The sequence below is a fragment of the Rhinolophus hipposideros genome (genome assembly GCF_964194185.1).
Source record: "Rhinolophus hipposideros genome assembly, chromosome: 5".
NCBI lineage: Eukaryota > Metazoa > Chordata > Mammalia > Chiroptera > Rhinolophidae > Rhinolophus > Rhinolophus hipposideros.
This window is the reverse complement of record NC_138051.1, coordinates 71270189-71297877: the sequence shown is the minus strand read 5'-3', so window position 1 is coordinate 71297877 and position 27689 is coordinate 71270189. Positions and strand designations below refer to the sequence as shown.

The following is a 27689-nucleotide window of genomic DNA, read 5'->3' as shown; positions in this document are numbered from 1 at the left end:
CTGCAAACCCAGGTGAAAACCAAAGGCATGCCCCCAGTCCCCAAAGCAACTCTGCCCCCGTTTCCCCGTGTCTGCAGATCCATCTTTGTATCCATCTGTCTAGGACTTGCCATCTACCCAGCACCCCAGAATACCTGTCCCATTCCCGACAGGGTACCCAGCACTTCCCCTGGAGAGGAGCCCCCAGGGCTCAGGTGTCCCCTGAAGGTGGGAGTTCCTATCCCACTGAGCCCCCAGCAAAGCTGGACAAGGCAAGGACCTCGCCCTTCTTACCCTTTCCACAAAGCAGCTGGCCACAGCCACGGGGTCACTATTACAGCTATCCAGGTCTCTGAGTAACTGGCTGGGTGAGGGAGAGTGGTGATCAGACCTGGGACCGCTGGCAGCCTCCACAGCTACCCACACACCATGCCCCCGCCCACCTCCTCGTGCCCAGATACACAATCAGCCCTGGTGTCACGCCAAAGAGTCGGGGCTTCTACCCTCAAAGCGAGCCCTGCCTAGGGCAGCCACCACAGAAAGCATCCAGCAGCACTGCAAAGATGGGGAGGAGACCCACGTGCTCAGCAAGCAAGAGAGGGAGGGGACACCAGTACCCACCTCGGGAGGGGACACAGCTCCTCTGCAGGCAGAAGGAGTGAAACACAAAAGCAGAGATTAAAGGAGGAAGAAGAAAGAGAGGGGACTTGAAAAAGAACCAAGGCCCCAGTTCAGAAGGATGTGGGAAAAGGAAAGACAGAGTCCCAGCACCGCTTGTTCTTACTGGGGTGCTATAGGATACCCTAGAAATGGTGCTCCCCTTGCTTCCTCCCCCTCAGCTCCCTCTCTTTTCCCAACCTCCCACCACCCAGTCCAGCTCTCCCTCCTAGACTTCTCCAGCTCGCACAGCAGGAAGTCCCTCTGCCCATCTTAAGGAGTCTGGGGTAAGGTTCCTCCCAAACTATCCACACTACCCCCTCAAGCTCTGTTCCTCCTGATCAGTGCCCTTTCCCTGATCAGGCCCAAGTGGCACACGCCAGATCCACAAGGAGCCCCTCCACCCTGAAGCAGCGCCTCGCCAGGCCTTGCTTAGCTTCCCCCAGCCCATCTGGCCTGGCCTGTGCATTCTCCTAACAGGTCAGATCTCCTCCAGGAGTCCTGACTTCCATGAGGTCAGCAGGGAGATGGAGAAGAAATTAAGAGATGTGCGAGTGGGGGACAAAGATGAAAGGGACAAAGGGGCCATAAAGGGACAGAGGCAAGAGCATCGTGTGCAAGGGTCCAGCAGTTCCCTGGGGGTCGGGGGTGGCAGTGCTGGCCCAGGCTGGACCCAACATGCACATGGCCTCAGACGATCTCCCTGTCTGTCAGGAAGCACATCGGCCCCAGAGCACATGGTCCCACACGTCTTCTCTCCTTCAGAGAGCTAACCATACCTTTGTACAGGGATGGACCACCCTTCCCCACCCTCAGAGATCCAGCCTGGGCCCAAAAGTCCTAGTCCACGAGGCCAAAGACCCCCAGGGTTCCTCCCTAGGCCCCAAGATGGGGCTCACAGGTGGAACATGGTGCATGCCAGGCCTACTCCATACCTGTTCAGTGCGTAGATGTTTTCTATGTTCCCAAAGAGAGCGCTGACTTGTTCTGGCTTCAGCAGCCCAGGTGTGTCAATGATCTTCAAAAGGTAATCCTGCACGGAGACAGGCGTCAGAGCCCAGCCCCTCCTGGCCCGATCCTGTCCCCCAGCCACACCTCATTTGGGTACTGCATTTTACAGCTGTGACGCGATTTCACAGACATCACCTAGCACACTGGGTTGGCTAGTTCCCCCAAAATAATATGCACTTGACACCTCAGAATGTGACCTGATTTGGAAATGGGTCTTTGCAGATGTAACTAGTTTAGGATCTAGAGATGAAACCATACTGGATTTAGGGTGGGCTCTAAATCCAATGACTGGTGTTCTTATTAGAGACGAGGTCACAGAGGGACACAGAGAAGGAGGCCATGTGAAGATGGGGGCAGCGATGGGGCGATGCAGCTCCAGGCCAAGGAACACCAAGGGTGGCCGGCAGCCACCAGCCGCTGGGGGAGAGGCCTGGAACACATTCTCCCTCCGAGCCTCCAGCAGGAACCAACCTTGCCAACATCTTGGCCTCCTGCACCGAGACAGACTGCATTTCTGCATCTTAAGACCCCCAGTTTGTGGTATTTGTTAGAGCCGCCCTGGAAAACGACACACCTCCCTCTGCAGCGGGCAGCTTCCTCGGTGACCCCCACGCAGCCACCTTCTCCCGTGTCCCCCGCACAGTGGGCAGGCTTCGTCTCCGTGGCCCTTCCAGGCAGGTGCATCTCACTTTACAATGAGGCACCTGAGGTTCAGGGAGTTACTCACCTGCCCGAGACCCCATGGCTAGGAAACAACATAGCAAGGATCTGGGGACAGACTGCCAGGGTCCAGTTTCTTCACCTCCTTCAGTCCCCACTGAGCACAGGAGTCCCCCCGACCCCGTGTCAAGGGGCCTACTCCCCAGGAATCTGCAGGAAGTTCTGAGGCCGGAGAGAATGATCGGACCCAGAGTCATGCGGTACCGTGAGCAGTCTGCGGCTTCCCCAGGACGGGAGCCGGGCGTCCCCACTGCTCCACGGGAAGGCACCTTCTGAAATAAAGGTGCCATGGAGAACTGCCCTTCTGATGTGGAAGTAGGTTCATGGGAGCGAAATGGGCCACCACGGCCAGGCCAGCCCGGAGAGGACATGAGCAGGCGCCCTCCAGGCCTCACTCACCTCCACGATGCTGCGCAGATCCTGCACGTACATGCGCTCGGTTTCCACGATTTCCCGCACCACGCGGCCCAGGTAACTGAGCTTGTGCGCCGGCGCCGCTGCCGCCCGGCTGTTGAATGGGGATAAGGGTCCCTTCTTGTTCAGCCTGGAGTTGTTGTTGTTGGGGGGGTGCCGGCCGCGCGAGGAGCCTGCTGCCCCGTTTTCAGCGAAGGCCTCTGGGCCACTGGGCTCCTCCATGGCACCTCGGCTGTCACGGGAGGAGCCCGACGAGGACGCGGTGGAGGTCAGGCTCACCGGCCGCTCCTGGCTGCCGTCCTGGCGGAGGGAGGCAGAGACGGGCATCCTGGCATCGCTGCCTGGCGGGAGCACTGCGGCGAGATTCTGGACAGGAGCAACAAAGGGTCAAACTGAGTCCTCACAGAAAGAGAAAGTAAAAGGGTGGCAGCCAGGGGCAAGGTGGGGGAGGAGCACGGGGAGTTACTGTTTAATGTGTGCAGTTTCGGTTTTACAAGGTAAGTTCTGCGGATGGACTGGTAGTGACAAATGCACAACAATGTGAGTGGAATTAATGCCACTGAATCATACACTTAAAACTGGTTAAAACATCAATTTTATCTTATGTGTATTTCACCACCATTTTAAAGAAACAACTCTGCATGCCCACGAAGTCCCCTCCCTCAGACCCTAGGAGCACCTACAAGGACGCCCAAGCAACCGTCCTTCCTGGTTCAAAGGCTCCACCTTCATCTTTCCCAGGGTGGAAGAGAGCTGGACCACATACCGGGCAATAAGGGCTCAGAAACCTGAGGCCCCAGAAAAGCAAGGAGGACATCTCTGTCGGAGCCCAAGTCGGGGTGCCTTCTGATGCAATCCCAAGTCACTGGCCTCTCAGAGCCTGAGCTGCTCACTATCTGCCCCAGAGCTGTGTCCTCCAGGACGCAGCGACATGCTGCACGCTCAGCTCTGAGGTTGGTGCCTGGCACAGGGCAAGGGCTCCATAAACCATCAAAACAGTGATGATAATGGTAGTTGTCAAAAGGCACAAGTGCTGGGGAGGACGGGTGGCTCAGTTGGAACGCGAGCTCTGGGCAATGGGGCTGCCAGTTCGATTCCCACATGGGCCAGCGAGCTGCGCCCTCCGCAACTAGAATGAAGTAAATGAGCTGTCGCTCAGCTCCCAGGTGGCCAGATGGCTAAGTCGGTTGGAGCGCGGGCTCTCAACCACAAGGTTGTTGGTTCGACTCCTGCAAGGGATGGTGGGCTGCGCCCCCTGCAACTAGCAACGGCAACCAGACCTGGAGCTGAGCTGTGCCCTCCACAACTAAGACTGAAAGGAAAACAAGTTGACTTGGAAAAGTCCTGGAAGTACACAGTGTTCCCCAATAACGTCCTGTTCCCTTCCCCAATTAAAAAATAAAAATTAAAAAAATAAAAAGCACAAGTACTCACCTGTCAGGTCCTGTACTGGGGACACCAGACAAGAATAGCAAAGATCTGGCTCTTATAATCTAAGAGGACACACATGCCAGAGAGTAGTATTATTCCTGAGACTGCAAAATCTCTGGGATGCCTGCCAGTGTCTGCACCACAAACCTGAAACCTCATGGATACTGACGGGGAAGGCAGAAGAGATGGTACAAAGGCTGAGGCCACATTAGCCCCTGCCCGTGACTCACCGTGGCTCCTAGGGCACAGGAAATTCCCCAGGGCTGAGCCACCAGTGAGTCTCCCTCAGCTTCTCCCATCGTGGCTCAGTCAGGGCAGCACAGCAAACAGGAAGCTGCTCCCAGGTGAGGCACACACAGCCTCAGGTGGACTTTATTTCCTGAGCAGATGGTGGAGCTTACAGGTAGGCCCTCTTGGAGCAGCAAGTCAGGGGAGGGGCTGTAGCCTTTGAGAAGGACAAGGGCACTCTGCACCCCCAGGCCCGAGGACCAGGGCTCACCAACACCACTTCCCAGAATATACATTTGGTTGCTGTTTCCACAGGAAAAAAGTTCCAGAGCATGTCTCCCAGCTCCACTGACCCAAAGCCTTCCAACCCTAGTTTTAGGGCTCAAAAGCTACCAGACCACAGAGAGCTATGAGGAGAAGGATCTAGAAAGTCCATGACTCCAGTAACTGTCAATTTACCCCCTGGTTTTCTGTGCCTCTACCCCAACCTGAAACCAGCACCCAGACCTGTGCCTGGCCTCTGGCTTCTGCAAATGTTTTCTCTGCCTGGACATTATTTCCTCCCCATCTATCTCCTGCCATACCACCACCCAACCTGTCTGGCTTATACCCAACACTCAGGTCTCAGATTAAAAGCCAACCCTTCCTCTAGAAACCTCCCAGAAACCAAACCTGAGGCACCTTCTGCATAATTACAGCACCACAGGGTTACGCCTACTCTAGCACTCACTGGTGAGACTGACTACTTTGAGACCTCCTACCCTACCCTAGACTGTAAGTGGCTTAAGGGCCGAGGCCATGAGTGATATGGCAGATGAATGATGATGGTGAACAAATTGATGCTTCTACTGAGATAAGTCAGGAGCACAGACCTATTTACCATCCACACTAGCCCAGCAAGGACCCTCTCAGCACTTCGTCACTTTGTGTCTCAGCTGGGGGGGGGGGTCACCCCTGAGGTGCTCTATGTGAGCCTCTCCCTGTTTGCAGATGAGGACACAGTGGCAGCACTAGGGCCAGTCCTGCATTCCCTCCAGTCCGGTGCAACAAAAAGAGGATTAATTAACATTCATCTTGGAGAAACTGAGCATCCTAGAGGAGAGCCCCTTGGGAAATGCACCATCGCCGCTTTGTCCTCCCTTCTCAAGAGCCTTTAAAATGGACCAGCTAAGCCTTTCTAGAGAACCAGCCGGCAGAATCCCACCATGTCATTTCAGCACCAAGAAAGACAAAGACCAGTATTCTACCCCAGCCCTTAACCCCCAGCCCTGTGGGACTCTGGTGGCCTTCAAAGCACGTTGCAAAGCCAGGGACCCTGCACCTGTCGGTCCCAGCTGGAACCATGGGGCAGGGGACTTACGGCCTAAGACCTTTCCCAGATCAGACCTGGGGTCAGTCAGCCCCTATGGGGATGCCACATGGAAAAGGTCCCAGGTCCCAAATGGATTTCACAGCCGGCCAGGCCATAGACTTAAAATAAAGGATTAGTCACAGCCCATGCCACCCCATACATACATACTGTCTCCGGGAGATTTATCTCTAAAGGGTGCCTTCTGAGGTCACTCTTTGGGGACCCCATGGCAACATAAGCACACTTCACACTCAGAAACTAAAGCACCTTTTCTACTTGGAAAAACGTTCTCTGATTGAACATAGCCATCTGCCTGCAAACCAAGCTACATTTTCAAAGTAGTGCCCCTGCCAAAATCTGGGACTAAAACCAACCAGAACAGCTAAAATGTTCTAAGTGCTATAGACATAGGAAGCCACTTATATCTCAAAACAACTCTGTGAGGTAGATACTATTATTATCCCCATTTTACAGATGCAGAAACGGAGGCCACGAGGGTAGCATGTGGTAGAGCCTGGATTTGAACTCAGGCTCTAGTGTTTATGCTCCCTGCCCCTGCCTCCCTAACAGATTTCACACCAGCCAGGGACACAGGCAAAGAATTGGATGCCAGGGCTTTGCCTCAGCATAAGCCCTAGGGGACATACTAAGACTTAAAAGATCAGAGATTTTAACGTGACACTTCATTTGCCCCACAAAGGCCCATGGAGGTAAAGGGCTGAATGTTAAAATTCCTTAAAGCTATTTCTAAACCTGCTACCATGTGACTTCTGGCCTTTTACCCTCCTGTTAGAACAACATGGTAAAAATACAGATTCCAGATCAAAGGATCACAGGTCACGGAGAAGGGGGGCAAGCATGAGGTCAGTCTGTAATTCCTCAGATGATGGGCAATGCTGAGCCATGACCAGGAGATGCGGGATCACAAGGCTGTCTCTCCCAGGCAGGAAGACTGGGAAAGAATGTAGAGAGCCAGGCAGGGAGGGACGAGGCGCAGACAGGACAGTGAGAGCACAGAAGGCACGGTACAGGTGAGGACTGAGTAGACACCATTTGACGATGACAGAAAAGAGACACCACACTCAGGGCGAGTGCCTCCTGGCCCTAAAAGCCTGCTCCCGACAATGACGGCGTGCAGTTCGGACTCTCACAGAGACGCCTGAAGAATTAGGTTGGTGCAAAAGTAATTGCGGTTTTTGCCAATTATTTTTCACCTTTTAAACCGCAATTACTTTTGTACCAACCTAATAGCTAGCTGCCCACATGTCCCTGGGCAAAGCCAACCTTTTCTTCCTCTCCACTGAGTACTGCCCCGAATTGTAAGATCCACCCCAAGGCCAACATCAGGTCGTCAAACTCATCTTGGGAGAACTGTGCTGGGGAAGTGGAAGCCTAGAGAAAGAGCTGACAGGCAGGCAGAAGCCAAACCCTCCAGCCAGATGTCCATGGCCACCCCATCCTGTGACACCAAGTCTCCAGTTCCCTTAAGTGTCCTCCAGCTGTGCCCGCTACCATCTCTCAACATGAATCAATCCAGTTAATCAATCAGTAAATCATTCTTCCAGAAAACTCTCTATCTCAAGTCCCCAAGCCTGTGAAGCCCTCTCTGACGAGGTCCCAGATCTTTTTCTTTGATGCGCTCAAGAAACTACTCAGACACACACACCTTTAAGGGTCCAGGGGGCAGGAGAGGAAAGGAGATCAGTTTGTTTATTTTTAAACTTTCTCTAAACATAACCCCACCGTTACTCCACCCACACTCCACCCACACTTGTCGAGGTTATTGGCCCCACCTCCCAAAGACCTCCGAGGAAGGGAGGGAGGCAGGCTTCTGCAGGCCTCTAGAATTCCCAGCACAGATGACAGGGCTAAGTCCCCATCCTTCTCCTCCCCATGGTGTCTCAGGGGCATGCCCCTCCAACAAGAAAATGACACCACCCAAAACCCATAATAGCCCCCACCCCAACCCCTACCCCCACGGTCTGCCCTCAGGCCTCTTGTCACTGAGGGAACAGGACAGGGCTTCCCACCAACTTCAGAAAAAAATACTCTCCCAGGGGCACTCACCTGGAACCTTCTGAAGATGGAGAATCTCTGCTTCTGTGGTCCTGGGGAATCCCCAGGACTCGGCAACATTCCCTACTGGCCCTCCCTCCCCAACCAGTGGGCTGAGAAGGTGGGAGAGGGGGAAGGGCCACTTGTTGTTGGTGACCCCTCTTTGTGGGCCAGCACTCTGGAGGCTCCCCAGAAAACATCTCAGTTCAGGGAGGCTGGGTCCAGGTGCGGAGGAGGCTGACGTCATCCTGTCACCCCACAGCCAAGAAGTGGAAGCTGACACACCACACCTACTTTAGAGGCGGGCAGGACAGGAGTCAGGGGGTTCCTCCAAAGGCAACTGCTCCAAAGTCCATCAGCCCAAGTGGAGGAAAGAGAAGTTCACCAGGCACCTGCCACAGGCCAAGTACTTCTTTAGGCACTACAGACTGCCTTCTTTTATCTTTCACCTGCAAATACCTCCCAGACATTCCAAAGGCTCTCCAAACCAGGGCAGCCAGATGGCCTTTGACCGTCCCCAGAACAATCTCCCAACTCCACTGTCAGGAGGGTACCAGCAGGAAGTGACAGAGAAAATCCACAACTTTTCTGTCTTTTCCAGGGCAGGAGCAACGTGAACCTCCACTGAGATCCTGAACCACTCAGCTGTGTTCTTGCCACAGCTCAGCACCGCCCCACGCCAGGCTGTTTCCCAACTCTGTGCCCAGCAAAAGCCCGGCTCTGGCCTGTGTGCTCCCACTGCTCCCCTCAGTCCCTTCTCTCCGTGAGCACTCCCTGGCCAGCAGGGGGTTGCAGAGCTGAGGTCACACCAACAGGAGGGCACCTTTCACCCGCCCAGGCTTTCCCCAGGAGGATCCCTGAGCAGTCTGGCTCTTTGGCCCTTTCCCCAAGCAGTTTCCTCACTCTGGCCCCTCCCTTTCCTCCCCAGAGACTTGGGGGAGGGACTAAGCACCCTAAGAAGGGACAGCAGAAGGCTCCCCAGGGAGTGAGCGTGCTCCATGTGAGCAACGTGACTCACAGAGGCTGTGCGAACAGTGTGATCAGGGTTTCTGGGCCACACAAACCCAGGCCAGCTGGCTCAAATTCATTTTCCCTCGGGAATTCACCCCCCCCACACCCAAGAACAGCAGGGGGGACACCAAGTGTGGCCAGTTTCGGAAGCAGGACTGCAGCTGCTGGGATGAAAAAGGATTTGTTTGCCAAAAGAACCCTCTCACCTGAATTCTGGGAGGAAGTCTGAGCCTAAAAACCGAAGTCCAGAAAGCTCCCTCCGCCTGGCCTTGGAAGGGGAGGAAAGCCCCTGGCATCTTGTTTCAATGGGAAGACCACTGGCCCCCTCACTCTTCCCACTGGCCCACAACCCCAACATATGCTCATGTCGTTCCTCAAACCTGGACTGTGTCCCGGGCCCTCTCTCCCTACACAAATTCTCCTGCAGAAAGGCCTCCCCAACCATTTCCAACCCCTTCAATGCACACACTACACACACTACCGTGGACAGAAGGCCCCCCCCTTGCCCAAGAAAATCATATCGCAAACCCTGGGTATATGTTGCTTATGTGGCAAAAGAGACTGAAGATGTGCGCAGGTTAAGGAACGTGAGATGGGGAGATTACCCTCGATTATCTGGGTGGGCCCGATGTAATCACAAGGGTCCTTACAAAAGGGAAACAGCAGGAATCAGAAGTTGATGTGACCACAAAAGGAGAGAAGCAGAGAGCAAGACTGGAAGACGCTGCACTGCTGGCTCTGCAGATGGAGGAAAGGGACCACAAGTCAGAGGAGCTAAGCAGCCTGAGGCAGCTGGGAAAGACAAGAAAACAAATTTCCCCTGGAGCCTCCAAAAGGAACACAGCCCTGGGGACTCAGGCTAACTTCTGACCCCCAGAACTGTGACATCAGAAATGTATGTTGTTTTGAGCCACTGAGTTTGTGGAGCTGGTTACAGCAGCTGGAAGACACTAACACTAAACACTTCTTTAAATTCTAACGGCCCTGAGTATCTCTGAAAACACTTGGCCTTAGGGGTTCGTATGTGCAAGCTTTGCTCCTGGACTAAATAGTAAAACTCAGTGGGCCTTCTCCTCCATACTCTTCCTTCAACCCCAGAGGGGAATATACACACACTAGGTGTTCAGTAAATGCCTGTGGAAGGACTGCAGCACTGTGCCTGGAGCACCTCTCACCACTCCCTCATCAGGTGAAAACTAAACGGGGGTAGAAGTCAAGACCGCAGCCAGTGCCTCCGAGACCAATGGGTTTCCACGTTAGTCACTGCCAGCAAGTTTCCAACCAGCCAAGAGGCACCCAGGAGTGGTGACTGCTCATTCACCACACCAGTGCCATCCTATTTGGCCCCAGACGAAGGCCTAGAACAGTGGCACAGTTCCCTGCCATACCACATATTAAGTGACCAGCCATAAAAAACTGGGAGGAGAGGGAAAGTGGCCAACAGACCACTTTGGAGTTCGGATAAGGAACTACAGTGGGTTCCCTCTACAAATATGCCAGGAAAAAACAGTCCAGCAGAAGGTTTCACATCGACACACACTAAATGCAAATGAGAACGATTACTGCTGATTAGAAATTGCTATTGCTCACAGCCAGGGTAGGTTAACTCGGCTCCCAGCACTACTTGTCATTAAGCAGGGAAAAGACACAAAGTCCCCAGAAGATGGAGCAGACAAAAGACAATGCTAGAAGTCTCAGATGGATTCAATGTTCCCAGAGACCTCACCTCTCTCTTTTCTTGGTCAAAAAGGCTCACACGACCACCTCTCCTTAGCAGCAAAATTCAGGGACCCAGCCCCGCCACTTAGCTATCTTGTCGCCTCCTATCCCCACGGTAGGGGCTGCTCTAGGCTGGGGTGGCGGTAGGGAGGAAACAGGAGTTACAATTACTACAATTACTACCGCATCAGGTTCAAAGGCACTGGAGAATCTCCCTGGGGACCAAGTGGGAACAAAAAGGCCCATTAGGTGCTCCTGAGTTCTCAGCAGAGGAGGAGGTATGATAATACCCAAGCATGGGTGCGCATGCGAGTCCACAGAGCCCAGAGGTTAAATGCACTAAATGGACGCACAGCTTTTGGAGTCAAGTAGACCCGGCTTGAACCCCAGCTCCTCCACTCTACTGGTCGGATATGTCCTTGGGTAAACCACTTGACCTCACCAAGCTTCAAGTTTCTCATTTGCAAAATGAGCACAGCAATAGTAACAACCCCAAGGCTGAGATACAAGGAAAGCAATTTGTACATCTGACACACAGTGGGACCACCATAAACGGTAGCAAGGATGATGATGATGGATAAATTATTATTTGTTCCACAGGCAAAGAAGACAAGAGGTTTTGTATGATTTGTGCCTAAAATGTTCACCCATATCTCAAATTAACAACAAAGATCTATGTTAAACTTGGGAAACCAACATGGCCTACCCCTCCACTACCAACCATCCATCATCCGTGATCCCAACACCACTTCAGGCCATGTTCTTTTAAGTACAAACATAAAGCACTTCAGCTGGAAAGGAAAAACACTCTGCTATCCACACCCAACACAAGGTCAAACCAAAACATGAAGTATAACTGAGTCAGAGTCCTTTGCTGTAGCAGGCAGGGCACACTCCTCAGGGCTCCACAGGGACAGGTGGCGTGTACTGCTAGGAACTGGAGAGGAACAGAGCCATGGGGGACAACAGGCCTAAGCCGGAACAGACTTCCAGGTAATGTGAGGTGACAAAAGCACATATAAGTGGTCAATAAAAACCATCCTGGACACTGGTCCTTGGGTTTTACAGAAAAGACAAAACTCAGCTTCAGAGTGGACATGTAGGCAGCTAGGACACAAGACAAAGATGCGAGGTCCTGGGAAAAGCCCTGGGTTCACTCATTTTCTAAGTCACAGGAAATAATATCAAAGAGGGGAAAACAGCAGACTGTGTTTGCATGAGCCCAGGGTCTCGAGCCAGCACCGCTCAAAACCAGTCCTAGCACTGCTCCTACCCAGCTGGATATAAGGAGCAAGACAGGGAGTGATTTGTGACATAATGTCTGCCCTCTTTTGGGATAACACTACTGCATGTAACACTTCCAACCGAAGTTATAGGCTTCAGAGTTCACTGGGCAAGTATTTTCAAGCACCTGCTTTGCACAGAGACATTGTGGCAGCCTTGTGGGAGATACCAAGATAAATCACACAGAACCCATTCCCAAGAGCTGATATTCTATCAGGAGGAACAAGGCAAGTGCATCAATAACAAAAGGAGGTAGCGTGGTGTGAGCAGCATGGAAGTTCAAGATTGCCTGAGTTTGGAGCAACACTTCAGAGAGTGATGCCTGTTAAGCCCTGGGGATACTGAAACAAATAAGACATTGTCCCTGTCTTTGAGGAACTGAATTCTAGAAGGAAAAAAAAGCCCCGTAAGTAGATTATCCACAAAGCAGTGCCTTGAATGCTGGTACAGAAGTACGAACACATAAACTGTTAGAGTAGCTAGTGCTGCCTAAGGGAGGGGGCAGATTTAAAGGAGGTGACATGTTAGCTGAGTCCTGCATGAGGAGCTTCTGCCAGGGAAAGTTGAGTCCCGAAAGGACACAGACCCCCCAAGGAGCTGGACAGCTGGCAGCACAAGGCTGGAAGGCAGGCCGAGGACAGACTGAAGGAATCGGCAATGGCTTTGTGGGAAAGGACACACCTGAGCCAGGCCTGCAGACAATTACCCAGACAGGTGGAGACAGGGCTCTACAAGGTAAACTGCCATGTGGGGCTATGGCAGGATGCGGCCATATAACCAGAGTGCTCAAGAAGAATCCAGAAACCCAAGAGAGTGCTGGCTATTCAGAGAGCTTCAAAGAGGAGAAAGAGAGAGATGTAGGGAGCACCTGCTAGAAAGAAGAATGAGACCTGATTCCAACTTCTCTGAAAGGGAAAGAAATGAAGTCCCAAATAAACATGAAGCTTCATGTCAACATGAAGCTGAATTAAATTCTTTTAACAGGACAAGAACACCTACTCTAGAAAACTGAGACACAGGGCTTAAGCGGAAGGGAATCTCCCACTGAAGTTTCAGGCCAGTAAGTCCACTGCACTGGGGGAGGGGTCAGTGTACATCTTACCACCTGAGGGGTTTTCCCTTCCCCAAATTCTCACTTTCCCTCCTCAAGCAAGCTAGAGTTAGGGGGTAAGGCTGCCAGCAGGATGGCTCCCCCAAACGCAAGTTCCTTTCCAATTCCAAGCACGAGCATCCAGGCCCAGAAGTGTGTAAATGTGAGCTGCCCCATTTTGTGAACTGTTTCAATTGGTCAAATGCCTGGCCCTCCCCATCCCTCGGACACGACAGCAAGAGCAGAGCTCCAGCGAACACCCCTCACTGTGCTGGACGCTGACCTTGGTTGGGCCTGGCGCCTGACCAACACAAGTTAGAAATGTCCAAGGCAGACCTTACAGACTCACAGAACAAGGTTAATTCTCAAAGGCAGCCAGCCCTTCAGACAGCAGGGCCTCCTGCACTTCCCCTCACAGCTCCCTATCCCACAGAGCCCAGGAGGGCCCCTCTCTACCCCACAGCACCTGCCCCACCCCCACCCTCAGGTCCCTGCCTTTCCTTCTAAGGGGCCTCACCAGGGAGGCCCAGGAAACTCATCCAACCAGTTCCCAGGTGTGAGGAGAGGAGCTTTTTCCCCAGGCTGAGAGGTTACACAGACCAGAATGGACAGGAGGGGCAGCTATCACCAAAGCCCAGATTCTGGGGTGAGGGGGTACCCATGCCATGTAGTAGCTTGGCTCAGGCAGCAGTGTCCTGCTCCTGGAAAAGCAAGGCTTTGAATCAAGGTTGAAAGACATCGCCAAGTCAAGGTCTACCCCCGACCTCCTTGCTCCTCCCGCCCAGCCAGAGCTCTGGAAGTGTGGGGGCACTGCCCATGCCTGGTGGTGTCCATCAGGGACAAGACAGGGTGGGGGAGAACTTCCTTTCACGTGCTCCACCTGCCACTACTTGGTTTTACCTAAAATAACCCCCCTCTGTGGGTCCTGGGAAAAGGAAACTTCAGGGAAAAGTGGGAGAGTAACTCTGCTTTTCCCAGTGCATGTGCATGCTGGATGCCTCCAGGAATGGCCTCTTCTCTAACCACCCAACTCTGAATGTTCAGAGATCAGAAGACCCTCCAAAATTCTCCAAGCAGAGCTATTTGCAGTCACCTCCAAAAGGAACACAGGACTGTTTTGCTCTCACCCTGCCATGATGGACAAATCCACTTAAAGAAGCCAAGGAGGATAAAAAAGACCAGCTGGCCTATACCTGCACCTGCAAGGACCTCAGTTTCTGAACCCCCAAGGGAGAAACCTACCTTTTGCCCCAAAGCCTGTGGCTGGCCAGGTTTCTCAGGAGAGTCTGGCGAGACTCCAAGGCTCGGAGTTGAGGGAGTTGAGAGAGTCGTGGTCATGCCCCACTTGCACCCCTGGCCTGGCCCCAGCTGGGTACCTACTGCTTTTCTCAAAAGGGCTCCCATCTGAGCAAGGAGAAGGCTGCATTCTTCCACAACGGCACATGAGCAGTTAACAGGCTCGGGGCGAGCAGAGCAGCGAGCTGCCACCAACAGCCTGGGGACTTAAAGTGCCCGGGCCTCCTGCAAAACCTCTCCAATAAATGTCCTATTCAGAACCAGTTCCGCGTGTGGGTCATTCTTTCTGCATTTCTATCATTCCTGATTCCTGGGAGGCCCCTTACAGAGGAAATGCAGCTTCCCACCCGAATTCAGCAGGTCCCTGCTAGATGGGGACCCAGAGCACAGCCAGACAGGTGAGTGCCACACTGCTGGGGACGTGCAAACATCTCCGGCAATTAAACAGGGGACACTAACTGCAGGAAGTCAAATACTAAAGACAGGCGAACAAAGCCAGACCATTCACCAGCACAACAATACTCCATTTATGTGGCTCCTCCCCACCCAGGCCCTCCAAGCCTGAGGATATTAACCCTTCGGTCCTTAACAACAGCTAGGGACTGAGGGGGGCAGGTGAGCAACGAGTATTATTATCCCTGTTTTACAGATCAGGAAACCGAGGCGTAAGTGATTCCCAAGATGTCAGACTGGAATAATATCAACCAGCATTTTATTAGGGTGTACCAGGCGCTGCGCTAAACACATTCTCTCTATGTAATCTCCTTACAACCCTACGATCGAGAGCTCTTTATTTTCTCACTTACCCAGGACTGTACAGTGAGATAAGAAGGAAATCTGGGGTTTGCTGGAATCCAAGCTTCCCGTGCTTTTCACCATTCCCCAACACCGGCTCCCTTGGGGCCCAAGAGACAGAGCCGAAACTGAAATGCAAAAGTGCCATCCCGCAGCCCCCTTATGGTAATGCCCGTGGATAGTTTTGCCCTTTTACTAGTAACACTTTGCTCCTACACTGTAGTAACAAGTTCCTACACTGTGGGGCAATCTCAGAAAGAGGCCAAAATGGAATCACCCAGGAATCATAACTCACCCATATATGCCTCCACAAACCACTATGTGACAGTATAAGATGACCTGGACAAGCACACGGGCTGCTTTTCTCCACCTGTGGAGGCACTAATCTGTCGGGGACTCAGTGAGTGGCAAGCATCCTGTTTTCTGTGAGTGCCCTGTCTTCAAATCAACTACAGCCTTCTCAAGGAAAGGACCAGATCTTCCTGGGATTTTGTACCATTATCTTCCAGGTCTTTCAGAATTCAAATCCCTACTACCGATTTTGGCAGCTGTAGAAACATGCCAGAAGAAGACGAAAGGACACAAGATGATAGATGGCATTTTGTGGGCTTTTATGATGCGAGAAAAAGACATCCCCGGTGGACGTACAGAAAAAGGTTTGCGAATGGACGGCCAAACTGTTCACCTCTTCTCTGTTGCCCGAAAGCTTCAGAACTGGGGCTGAGATGACTTCCTGAAACAGGACTACCCAAACTCACTCATATTTATTGGCAGTATAAACCACAAGCCAGGTGCTGAGGACACAGAGATAAATAAGACAAATCCTTGCTATGATGGAGCTTACAGTCCAGTGGGGAAGAAGGCCAAAAAAGGTAGACAGATAAGCTAAGAGAGTGTGACTGGGGGCTGACGACTTCTTGGTCAGGTTGGGAGGCCTGCGACGGCTCTGAACAGGTGACTCTTGAGTAGAGACCTGTATGATGAGAAGCAGCCAGACAGGCAAAGTGCTGGAGGAAGAACTTTCCAACAATCTTTCCTCAGCCACACACCCACACATTTGGTATGTCCCAGACCTCACCACCACCAATAAGGGCAGAGTTCCAAGACATCTTGCTTTTAAGCAATCCACTCTTTGAGACCACTGAAGAGAAGTTCAGTATAAAAAAATTATAAACCACACAATGAGAAAAAAACACCACAAGGGAGTCAGTCATAAGACGAAATAAATTGGTACTCTAGGAGCTAGAAAAAAAAGAAAAACTGAAAAAAAAACTTTGAAAAAATACTAACTAGAAATGAGATATATGATATTGAAATTTAAAACCCAATAGGTAGGTTCAACAGAAAATTAAACACTAAGGGGAAAATTAGTGAAATGGGGGAAAAAAAACTGATGAAATCTTGAATTGAGTGCAAAGAGTTATGATAGAAAATATGAACATAAAGAGACATAGAGGTCCACAGCGTTCCATAAAAAGAAAAAGGAAAGAATGAGACAAAGGCAATTTTCAATGATAAAATATATGTGAATTTTCCAGAACTGAAGATAGGCTCATCCTCAGATTGAAGGCACACCCAAGTTAAATTTAAAAGAAGTTCACATTTAGTTACATCATACATAGCATAAATGTAGAACACCAAAGACAAAAAATAGTATCTTAAAGGATTTTAAAGAAACAACAAAACAACTATATGCCAATGAATTACAGCTCAGATGAAACAGACAAATTCCTAAATGACACAAACCCAATGACTGACTCAGGAAGAAACGGAAAATCTGAAGATACCTGTTAACAAGAGACTGAATTAATAATTTTAAAAATTAAAAAGAAAAAAGCACCCAGAACTAGATGGCTTCACTAGTGAATTCGACCAAGCATTTAAAGAAAAATTAACACCCATTCTTCATAAACTCTTCCCAAAAATAGAATAGGAAAGAACTCATTCTATGAGGCTATATTAATTACCTTGATATCAAAACCAGACAAAATATCGCAAGAAAAGAAAGCTACAGTCCAATATCCCTTATAAATATAGCTGTAAAACCCCTCAACAAAATACTAACAAATTGAATCAGCAACATAAAAAGGAGTATACACTATGACCATGTGGATTTATCCCAGAAATACAAGACTGGGTTAACATCTGACAATCAATTAATTCCAGGTATTAATAAAGTACAAAAACTACCTGATCATTTCAATAAACCCAGAAAGAAACTCTGACAAAATCTAACACCCTCCCATGATAAAAACACCACACAAACTAGGAATAGAAGGCAACATACCCAACCTTATAAAAGCAGCTACAAAAAACCCACAGATTATTTCATTCTTAATGGAAAAAGCTGAATGCTTTCCCCTTAAGATTAGGCACAAGATGAGTTCCTAAATGAGGATGTCCCCTTCATGCCACTTCTATTCAACATTGTACTGGAGTTCTAGCCAGGGCAATTAGGCCAGAAAAAGACATCTAGATCAAAAAGGAAGAAGTAAAATTGTCTCTCTTCATAGATGACATGATCATAAATATAGAAAATCCTAAAGAATCCACTACAAACTATTAAAACTGACACGAGTTCAGCAAGATGGCAGGATACAAGATCAATACAAAGAAATCAAGTCTATTCTTATACACTAGCAGTGAACAACCCAAAAATGAAATTTAGAAAAAAACAATTCCATTTATAATAGCAGCAAAAAGCATAAACTACTCTGCAATATATTTAAAGAAAGAAATGCAAGATGTATACTGGAAACCACAAAACACTGTTGAAAGAAATTTTAAAAGACCTGAATAAATGGAAGGACATACCATGTTCATGGATCAAAACACTTTACATTCTTAAATTTGACAATACTCACCAAATTGACCTACAGACTCAATCAAAATTCCAGGCATTTTTGCAGAAATTGACAAGCTGATCCTAAAATTCATATGGAAAAGCAAGGGACTGAGAACAGCCAAAATGGGGGAAAAACTGAACAGACGTTTCTCTAAAGAAGATATACGAATGGCCAATAAGCATATGAAAAGATGCTCAACATAATCAATCATGAGGGAAATGCCAATCAAAACCACAATTAATACCACATCTATTAGGTATTTGGATAGCTAACATCAAAACGATGTTCAGTAACAAGTGTTGGTGAAGATGTGGAGAAATTAGAACCCTTGTACATTGCTGGTAAGAATGTAAAATAGGGTAGCCTATTTGGAAAACAATTTAGCAGTTCCTCAAAAAGTTAAACATAGAGTTACCATATGACCCAGCCATTCATTCTTCTAGGTATATACCTAAGAGAACTAAAAACATGTCTACACAAGAAGTTGTACACACTGTTCGTATCGGCATTATTCATAAAGGCCCCAAAGTGGAAACAGCTCAAATGTCCATCAACTGATAAATGGATAAACAAAATGCAGTATACCCATAAAATAGAATATTCTTTGGCAATAAAAAAAGAATGAGGAACTAATAACATGTCACAACATAGAAACTCGAAAACATTATGCTAAGTGAAACAAGCAGGTCATAATAGACTACATATTGTATGAATTAATTTGTGTGAAATGTTCAGAATAGCCAAATCCATAGGGCTAGAAAATAGATTAGTGGTTGCCTGGGGCTAGGAGAAATGGAAAATGATTGCTAAAGGATAGTTTCTTTAGATGGTAAAATGTTTTCAGATTAGATAGTAGCAATGGTTGCTCAATTCTGTGACTATACTAGAAACAACTGAGCTGTATCCATTTACACAGGTGAATTTTAAAATTTGTGAAATGGCTCAATAAAGTTTTCAATCGATCAAATCTTAAAAGCAACAAGTCAGCAGGAAAAGTACAGACTACTCAATAACTAGTACTAGAAAAACTGGTCATTCCTCTGGGGAAAAAGCTAAAATCAGTTCCATTTTACAAGGTTGAGTGGTCTTCACCCTTGGCTGACCATAAGTCACCTAGGACATTTCATAACCATGCCTGGGTCCCACCCCAAGTTTTATTTTATTGGTCTAATCTGAGGTGAGGCTCAGACATCAGAACTTTCTTTTAAAGCTCCTCATGAAGTTTTAATGTGTAGCAAGGTTGAGAACCAGTGTCATATTAAAAAATATATATATATGTATATGTCTATACACACACATAGAGAGAGACACACACATGTATATACTAACACATATATAAATATATACACACACACATACACTCCAGGTGAAATTAAAATGTAAACGTGGGAAGCAAAACTTAAAACAAAACAGTAAAATATATATTTATAAAATCAAAGTAGGAAAGGAGTTCTTGAACAAGACATAGATGAAAGATTGGTCAATCTGACATTAAAATTAAAATTTACCTATGACATTTGACATTAATAAAGTTAACACAATCCAGAGCTATATGTAGTGTATCTGACCTAGAAAAGATAGTTATTCAACATGTTTTTTTTAACTCAATAACGTCAAAAAGAAAAAGAGAATGGCAATTACAACTGGAAAAGTACTCTAATATGTTGCAGGGTGGGAAGATGGTGAGTTAGGGGACAGGAGTGGGAAACTTTTCACTGTACGTATTCCCTTTTGAAGTTTAAATCATGTGGATGTATTACTTGGTTAAAAAAAAAGAATTATTTTTTTAGTGTGAAGGACAAAGACTCACAGAATAGTAAACATCATTGGCCAATAAATATGAAACGTGCTCATCCCTACATGTAATCAAAGTGCTGACTTTAAAAACCAATTTATAAAATAATTTTAAAATACCATTTTGTATCTACTACACTAAAAGACAATTCAAATATTAGTAAAATCGGAGTTCTCATATTTCTAGTAAGAATATAAATTGGTTACAAATCATTTGGGGGCATTTGGCCAGTAGTATCTTAAAAAGCACGGCTGATGACCCAGTAATGCCACTGCTGACGTACACAGTAGAGAAGGTTGGCAGATGGATGTTTAATACAGTATTATTTATATTGGTGAGAAAATGGAAACAACTTAAATGTCTATTAATAAGGGAACTGATATAAGTATACACTATACACCGACAGATACAGTTAAAAGAATAACCTAGATTTAAATATATCAACATGGATCAATCCAGACTACATCGTTGGATAGAAAATGCAAATTCAAGAACATATTCAACATAATAACACACTGAAATTAAAACATGATATATAACTCACAAATTATAGTAAAAAGTATCAAAACATGCATAGGAATGATAAACACCATATTCAGGAGAATGTTACTTCTGAGGAAGGGGGAAGAGAAAGGAATTAGGGAGAAAAGCAAAGAAAGCTTCAACTGCATCTGCCATGTTCTAGCTCTACGATAAATGAGAGAAGTAAATATGATAAAATTACCGTTTGCCAGATCTGGATGGTGGGCACGTGGGGGGAGGGGTTCCTACACAGGGGCAGGCCCCGCCCCCCTGGAGAGCAGCAGGAACAACCAGCATCAAGACTGCACAGCACAGCATCTTTCAGCAGCACCCAGAACCAGGACAAAGGAACAAAGCTCCTCATGGAAAGAGGCCTGGGATTTTTGAGATTGCAGCTCCTCCCTGTCATTTTCTGGCCTCAGAAAGTGCTGTGTGGCACCCAGGTAGGTGCTTAAAATGGAAATATACTGAAAGCATTCTTGTTTCCACTGAAGCAACGCCCTTTGGAATAACTGGCAGTCGGTTTAGATGGAGCTGAATTAAGGCTGGACCCACCTTGGCTCTACTGTCCAGGAGCTGGACCCCCTGTAGAAAGAGCTGTCCAAAAAGCCCCATTTTCAAGAGAGTGCTGAGTTTCAGTATAGTCCAGGCTAGAGCTAAGAGCACGTGCTCCAGAGTTACTGAGAAGTTCGAACCTCATCCCTGCCAAGTCTTAGCTGAGTGATCGGGGACGAGTGACCGACCTTGTGAGGACTCCGTTTCCTCGTCTGTGGCTGGGAGTAACAGCACTTATTTTGCCTTGTTGAGAAGATTAGTGATGTTATTATTTAAGTATCAAAATTTTTTTATATTTTAGTCAATCTGACTGGGAATCTTTTAAAAATATGCTGTCCACTTCGTTCCTTGCCTTCCCAAACAGTCAAGGGAACATAACTTAACCTTTTCCTGATGACTCAAGATCACAATTACCAGCAAAGCATCAATTATCAAAATGATGATTTCCCCTAAGGGCGGAGGTGTGCCAAGCCATTCCCTGAAATAAATGACCCCCGGCTCTTCCATTAATACTGGCTTTTCATAGCGTTTTGATTTCTATCCATTTTGTCAACTCTCAGGTGCACTGCCATCATTTTCCCTCTCAATGTCAGTCTCTTTACACTCTTTTCTTTGCTGTTTCCTGTCAGTTGTGGGCTTAGAAATAAGATGACACAGCTTATGTATCAAAGTTAGACAGGGTCTGAGGGGGCTGGTGTGAAAAAAATGTAGGAATTTGAGTTCTGGTTGATCTGAGGCCTTCTTGGCTATATACAGAAAAGCACGGCTGCTGGGTAGCCAAGTCCTGAATAGGACAGGAGAGTGTTATGGGATGTTATGAGACATATTATGGGATGAACTATGTTCAAGACTATAAGCACATCCTACTGTCCACCTGGGGGCAACCTCTGCGCAGGCCTGGGAGGACTGGACCCAGTGACTCCAGGTGGGACACTTTCACTTTTCCAGGCTGGAGGAATACAGGTCTGCCTGCCCCTCTGCCAGAGCAGCTGACTACAGAGTCTTAGAATCTTATATCCTGGGCACTTTCAGACAGGAAAAGAACTTGTGTGAAGAGCATGAAAATGTTTTAATTCCTAAGGTTTCATCACACAGTAAGGTTTGACTTATTCAACAAATGTTTGCTGGAATCCTACCATGCAGCGACAGCGAGCACAGGGTACGCCGCAACGCGCAGGACAGAGAGAGGTTGCATGAAAACTGGTTCCCTTTTCCTTTCAATAAACACTTTCCTCTATTGCTCAAGAACCTCCAGTTCTCTCTCTCTCTTTCTCTCTCTCTCTCTCTCTCTCTCTCTCTCTCTCTCTCTCTTTCTCTCTCTCTTTCTCTCTCTCTCTCTCTCTCTCTCTCTCTCTCTCTCTCTCTCACACACACACACACACACACACACACACACACACACACATTCTTGCAGCCTGGGGAATAAAGGACAAGAGTTTTAAAAGCTTCCAGTACTGCAGAACCCCTCTCCCCTCTTGGGATACTATTACCACAGTAAAATAAGACTTCCCTCCTCTTGTACCATCCCTCCATTCTCAACCAGACCAGAGCAACTTCTAGAACTATCAAATTGTGTTTCCCAAAGTCTACATGTGCAGACACCACTGCACCCACTGGAACCTTGTTCAGCCGCAGTCTGCTCACATGAAAAAGAGTTTAAGAGTCCTTAAAAATCCAGTCCTTGAGCTTAAACCAAGGCTCCCTCCCCAGAGGCCAGCAAGAACTGTAAAAAGCCCCGCTCTCCCTTTGCTTACATTCCCAGATGGCAACAGCCCCTCTGGGGCTGGGCTAACCCCACCACTGCCTTCTTCCCCCTAACCTCATGGAGCAAAAGCTGGAGTAGATGAGACCAAGACCAGATTATTCTCAGGATAGGACCCCAATGCAAGTTCATCACAGCCTGTTGATTACACTTTATACTGTTCTGGATGCTACGTGGGAACAAAGACGAGTCAAACACAGTTCCTGCCCTCAGAGTTTCCAGTCAAAAGAAGAACAGAGCAGAGACCCAGTGGGCAAGGCCAGACTTTACCCCAGACAGCTAACTCCCAGAGGGGCTGCTGGCATCTCTGGAGGCACCTACCGCAATCACAGGTTAATTGACCCTGCCCAGTTTTCTTTCTCTGATGACTTGAGATCGCCAATATCAGAAAAATATCTGAGGCCCTGTCTGCAACTTCCTCCGAGGCCAGATTACATCTAGCTTTAGCTGGTCCCCACGCACCAACTGGCAGGCCCAGAAAGTTGCTTCACCACAGAGACTGCCAGGCTGGCCTACGTGTGCAGTAGGGTGCCCTCGGGGGGAGTGGTATGGCTGATGACCACTTCCCTGGGCCCCACCCTTCACAGCCCATCCCCGCTTCCTGAGCCAGGGTAGGGCCCCCAGGAAACCACTCACCACAGCTTTTGACAGTAGTCTGTTAGATGGGCCCCTCCCTTTGAGGTCCGGGGTTCCAGCTGAGAAAAGAAGAGACTTGACTATCTGGGTGGAAGCAGGACAGGGCTGAACAGTCAGAGTCCAGCCAGACCCAGAGATCTCAGTGTCTGTCCGTTTGTTATTCTAAATTCTGTCCCAGGGTGGACACTTTTGGAAACGTTTTTCGGGGCTGACTCTGAGCCTCCATCAGAATCCTCTAGCCACCCCTGCCAGGCTCTCCTAGAACAGCTCCCCACACACACACTAGTTCCTCATTTGCCCATCCCCTTTTCTCCTCCCCAGAGCATAACTTTTCTACAAGACATTGGGAAAGGGGCAGAGCCTCCCCAGGATAGCCTTCCCAGCTGATAGCCTTCCCAGCACGAGGCAGAATATAGAAGCCAGAAACTAAGGTGTGATTCATCAGGGCTGGTTGGAAACACAGAATCCCAGAGTAAGGGAGAGTCAGAGCTGCTCCAGCTTACCCTGTCATCAAGGGAAGCAGCACCCACCTAGGAGTCCCACATTTTCAACCATCAGGAATCTAGTGTTGGTTAGAAAAACCTCACTAAATAGAAAGTCTACACTAACTAGGATTTCTATTTTCACCTCTCCCTAATTCCCTATTCCTAATACTTAAAATGGAAACCTTTACAGTCCTTAGCATTAACTATCTTAGGCTACCCCTGCAGGATTTGGCTGGAGAAATCCCAAAAGACTATCATTTATTGAACACCTCTCTAGGCTTTGCTAAGCATATACCATACATGATCTCAACGTTCACTCTCACAATACCGTACAAGGTAGGTATGATGACTAACTCCAATTTACAGATGAGAAACACAAGCGCAAAGGACTTTAGCACCACAGGGCTAGTAAGGGGTCAAGCTGGGATCTGAACCCAGGTGCATCCAATTCCAAACCCTGCTCCTCAGTGCCACAGTGTGTCGCTTGAACTGGGTTTCAAGAAAAGGAAATCAGAGATGAAGAGAAATCGCTCCTTGAGGCACCCGGTGTAAAACATCATCTCACGCCTTGCATGACAATTCACATCCACCTTCCCTATCATATTTTTCTGCTGATCGTTAACATGCTTTCTATTTCAATTGTCTATCTTGCTTATTGTCAATTTCCCCCACTAGAAGTCAACTGCGTAGGTCAATGATTGTTGTGTGTTTTGTTCACTGCTTTGTCTCCTTCATCTAGCATATATATATATATATATATATATATACACACACATATATATATATACATAGTAGGTATCAAATAAATAACTGTTGAGTGTATTAATGAATGCTTTAAAACAGAACTAAGAGGCATGAGTATAGGAAGAAAAAGAGGATGACCCACCCATTAAGGGGAAGAAATGAGATGAAAAAAGACAGTAAGAGAATCTGGCCAGGGGCAAGTTGGGGGCCCCAAGATGAGCCCTACAAGAGGAAATGAGTGTCTGCCAGGTCCTCTGCAACCCCAGTAGAACCTTCCTGCTGGCAGTAGTGATTTCCAGGAGCCAGCGACCCAGCGTGAGGGCTTCTATTGGGGAGGGTGGGCCTGGAACAAAGGCTATGGACATGCAGCTGGCCAGAGAGGCGGGCCAGAGCAGCGGCCTGGCCAGAGAAGCAGCCTGGGATGGGGGAGGGGGACAAATGAGGAGCTGAAGACAGCCCTCAGTGCAGCTGTAAAGGCAACACCCTCCCAAGGCTGAGTCCCCTCAACCCCCAACACAACAGAGAATAGCTAGATGGCTTCACAATTAACCCTCCTAGGTCAGCGCCAGCCTGGGCTTGTAGCAACCCTCCAGGCTTGGAGCCAGAGACTTCACAAGGTTCTGTGGGGGGGGGGGGGGTGAAGGGCATGCTATAAATCTTAGTCGCAGCCCCTTTCCCTCCAACCCTGGTCATCACCCTCAGGCCATGGCCTTTGGCCTTCTCCAGGGTAAACACTGTGACCCTGGGATAGCTGTGGATTTGGTAAGGCAAATGTTTACTCTGGAGCGGAGACCTTACACACCAGGGCTGAGGGCTGTCACCTTTCACCACTGGCTCCTGGTGTCTGCTATGTCCTGTGGTACACAGGGGATTCACCCAGTCAATCGCAAAGCTCTCTGAGGGCGCCTCTTAGCCACAATGACCCCTCTATTTTGTATAGGAGTTTATGGAGCACTTTCCACACACATGGCTTCATTTGCTCCTCACCGCCGCCTCTATGAGGAAGAGCAGGCAAGTAGGTACCCCACTTTACTCATGTGGAAACTGTGTCCGAAAAGGTATGTGACTCGCCTAGGTCATGTAGGGAAAAGCATGGATTAGACAGAGTGAGGAAATCTGAATTCTGGTCCCTATTTGGCCAACGGGAACCAAATCACCTCCTATCTCTGGGCTCTCTGGCCTTCGTGTAAATGGAGCAGGCTAATCTACTGCCTGCCTGCCCAAGTGACTATCAGTCTTTGATGCCACACAGTAGAGCTAGGACTAGAACACAGGCCAAATCCTGTGCTGAACTCCCAGGCCAGTGCTCTTTCCATTCTCCCTGCTGTCACTGTTAATAAAAGGCAGTAGAAACCCCCCTCCCCCCAGTGCTTACACAAACCTCTCCCTCTGCTTCTAGAACTTGGTTTGCCCCATCCCCAGAACAAGATACCCAGGAAGCAAAGGCGTTGCCCAACCCTCCTGGAAGGAAGTGGGGACAGCAGAGGCAGCAAGAGTATTATCAGTAGGTGTAGAAGGAGGTGAGGCGTCCCAGCACCGCAGGGAAGGGGTGAGTAACAAAGAGAACGGGTACACCTTGTTTTGGTTCTTACTCCCAAGGTTTTCTTCTGGGGATAGTTGGGCTCCCAGAGTACTCCCAGCTAAGTCATTCGGGATTCCATTCCGTCCAGCAGAGGGGGGGCTGGAAAGGCACTTTGCTGAAGGGAGGCAGGGGATATGCTCAGCACAGGGGAAAGGGAACTGTCACTACTCTCCCTGCTTATTTCTCCAGCAAGTTCCGTTTGATGAGGCTGCATGAGAGGCCAGGCTGGGGAGAGTCTGAGAACCCCAATCCAGGGTTCCTTCTAGGGTGATGCCGTCTGGGTCGCCTCTTGGGGGCCCCAGAGCAGGGGACAGGCCCCTTCATCTGCCAACAGCTTAGCGAATGACCTCAGAGATGAAACTCTTACAGCGGCCACTAACACCGCCCTCCTCCCCCAGGCCACACCTCTCCAGCCTCCCACCATTAGATTTCCCACTCCGTTCTCCCTTTTGTTTTCAGAAGCAGCTCCGAAGAGGAAAAGCGGCTGCCTAACAATGTCTTGCAAGTTTCACGTTTGCACACCTTCTCCTAGCTTTCCGAACCAAAGGCCCGAGATTACGGAGCAAACCGACTTCAGGCGTAAGCTAGGTCGAGGCAGACGGCGGCAGGCAGTGATTTCCGCTCCCCGAAACCCCACTTCTGGCACTCACTCTAGTCCCTTCAGGACAGGAGCTGAGGTTCCCAAGAGCCAGCAACGTGTGGCACAACCCGAAACAAGCTGCTGGCGCCTCTTGAGCTCCCAGGACCAGAGGCTTGCGTCCTTCCCAGAAGAGTCCACCCGCGGGGCCCACCGTCCCGGGCGAGGACCAGCCCTCAGGCTCCCGAGAGCGCAGGGGGGCGGGTAGGCGCACACAGCCTCGAGGGCTTCCCGGGTTTCAAACAGCCGCTTGGAGCCACCCGGCGCGTCCGCTTGCATTTCCGGGGTGGGGGCTGAAGGACAGAAAATGTCTCCTGGCACGAGCCGCCCGCGCTCCAGCCCTGGGCTGGGAGGGTCGCCCTGGGAGGAGCCAACGCGGCCCCCAGCCGTCCTGGGCCGCGCGGAGTCCACACGCCGCAGGGGGCTGCGCGGGGGTCCCGGGAGGGCGGGGGTCTCGGGCTGGATCTGGGCACCGCCACCCTGCGGACTGCACTGCCACAGGAAGGGGGCAGAGCCGAGGGGCACTCACCGGGGGGTGGCCGCCGGCGGGTCCCGCACGCGCGACGCGAGAGGCTGCCCAGGTGCCGCGACGACGCGGGCGCGAGTTTGAAAGTCGCTCGCGGAAGAGGCTGCGGCTGCCGGCCGCGCCCGCCCACTGCCGCCCCTTGGCCCGGGACGTGGCCAGCTGCAAGCGCGGCCCCGGGGGACCCCAGTCCGCGCGCCGCTTCCCAGCGCCCGGCAGGAAGTCGGGGCCGAACCCCGGCTGCAGCGGGAGGGAGGGAAGGGAGGGAGGGGCGGGCCAGGAATTTTTCCTGTGGGTGGAGACTCTGGCCGCGGCTGGAATCCAGCCATTGGCGGCTTCGCAGGGGCACGGGGGGACTTCGCGGCGCGGCGACCTGGAGCCGGGGGGAAAGGCCGTGGCGGCGGCTGCGCTCCTGCGCGGCTGATGATTAACGCCCGCAGGTGGGGCCAGCGCGCCGCCCCACCCGCTCCGGCCCGCCGCGAGCGAGCGGGGCTCCGGGGCAGTCCGGCTGCTCCGTGATACAAAGAGGCACGTGGTGGAGGTCACCCTGGTGTCACAGAC

General features: G+C 49.7%; 1 protein-coding gene across 12 annotated transcripts in view; it reads right to left on the bottom strand.

Annotated features, from left to right (window-relative positions):
• The window catches only part of PLEKHG3 (pleckstrin homology and RhoGEF domain containing G3), a 40529-nt gene extending 13101 nt beyond the window's left edge, over positions 1–27428 (bottom strand). For 5 of the 12 annotated variants that reach the window (XM_081047702.1, XM_081047697.1, XM_081047703.1 and 2 more), the window contains exons 1-4: positions 27135–27237; positions 2767–3147; positions 1572–1669; positions 274–343 (exon numbers count right to left, since the gene is read on the bottom strand). In XM_081047702.1, coding sequence (XP_080903828.1) covers positions 274–343; positions 1572–1669; positions 2767–3108 — 510 coding nt within the window. In that variant the 5' untranslated portion in view covers positions 3109–3147; positions 27135–27237. Of the gene's footprint in view, positions 1–273; positions 344–1571; positions 1670–2766; positions 3148–26618; positions 26749–27134 lie in introns of those variants that run through there. The other 7 variants (XM_081047701.1, XM_081047704.1, XM_081047694.1 and 4 more) reach the window with 5 other exon arrangements.
• Between the last annotated feature and the right edge of the window lie 261 nt (positions 27429–27689).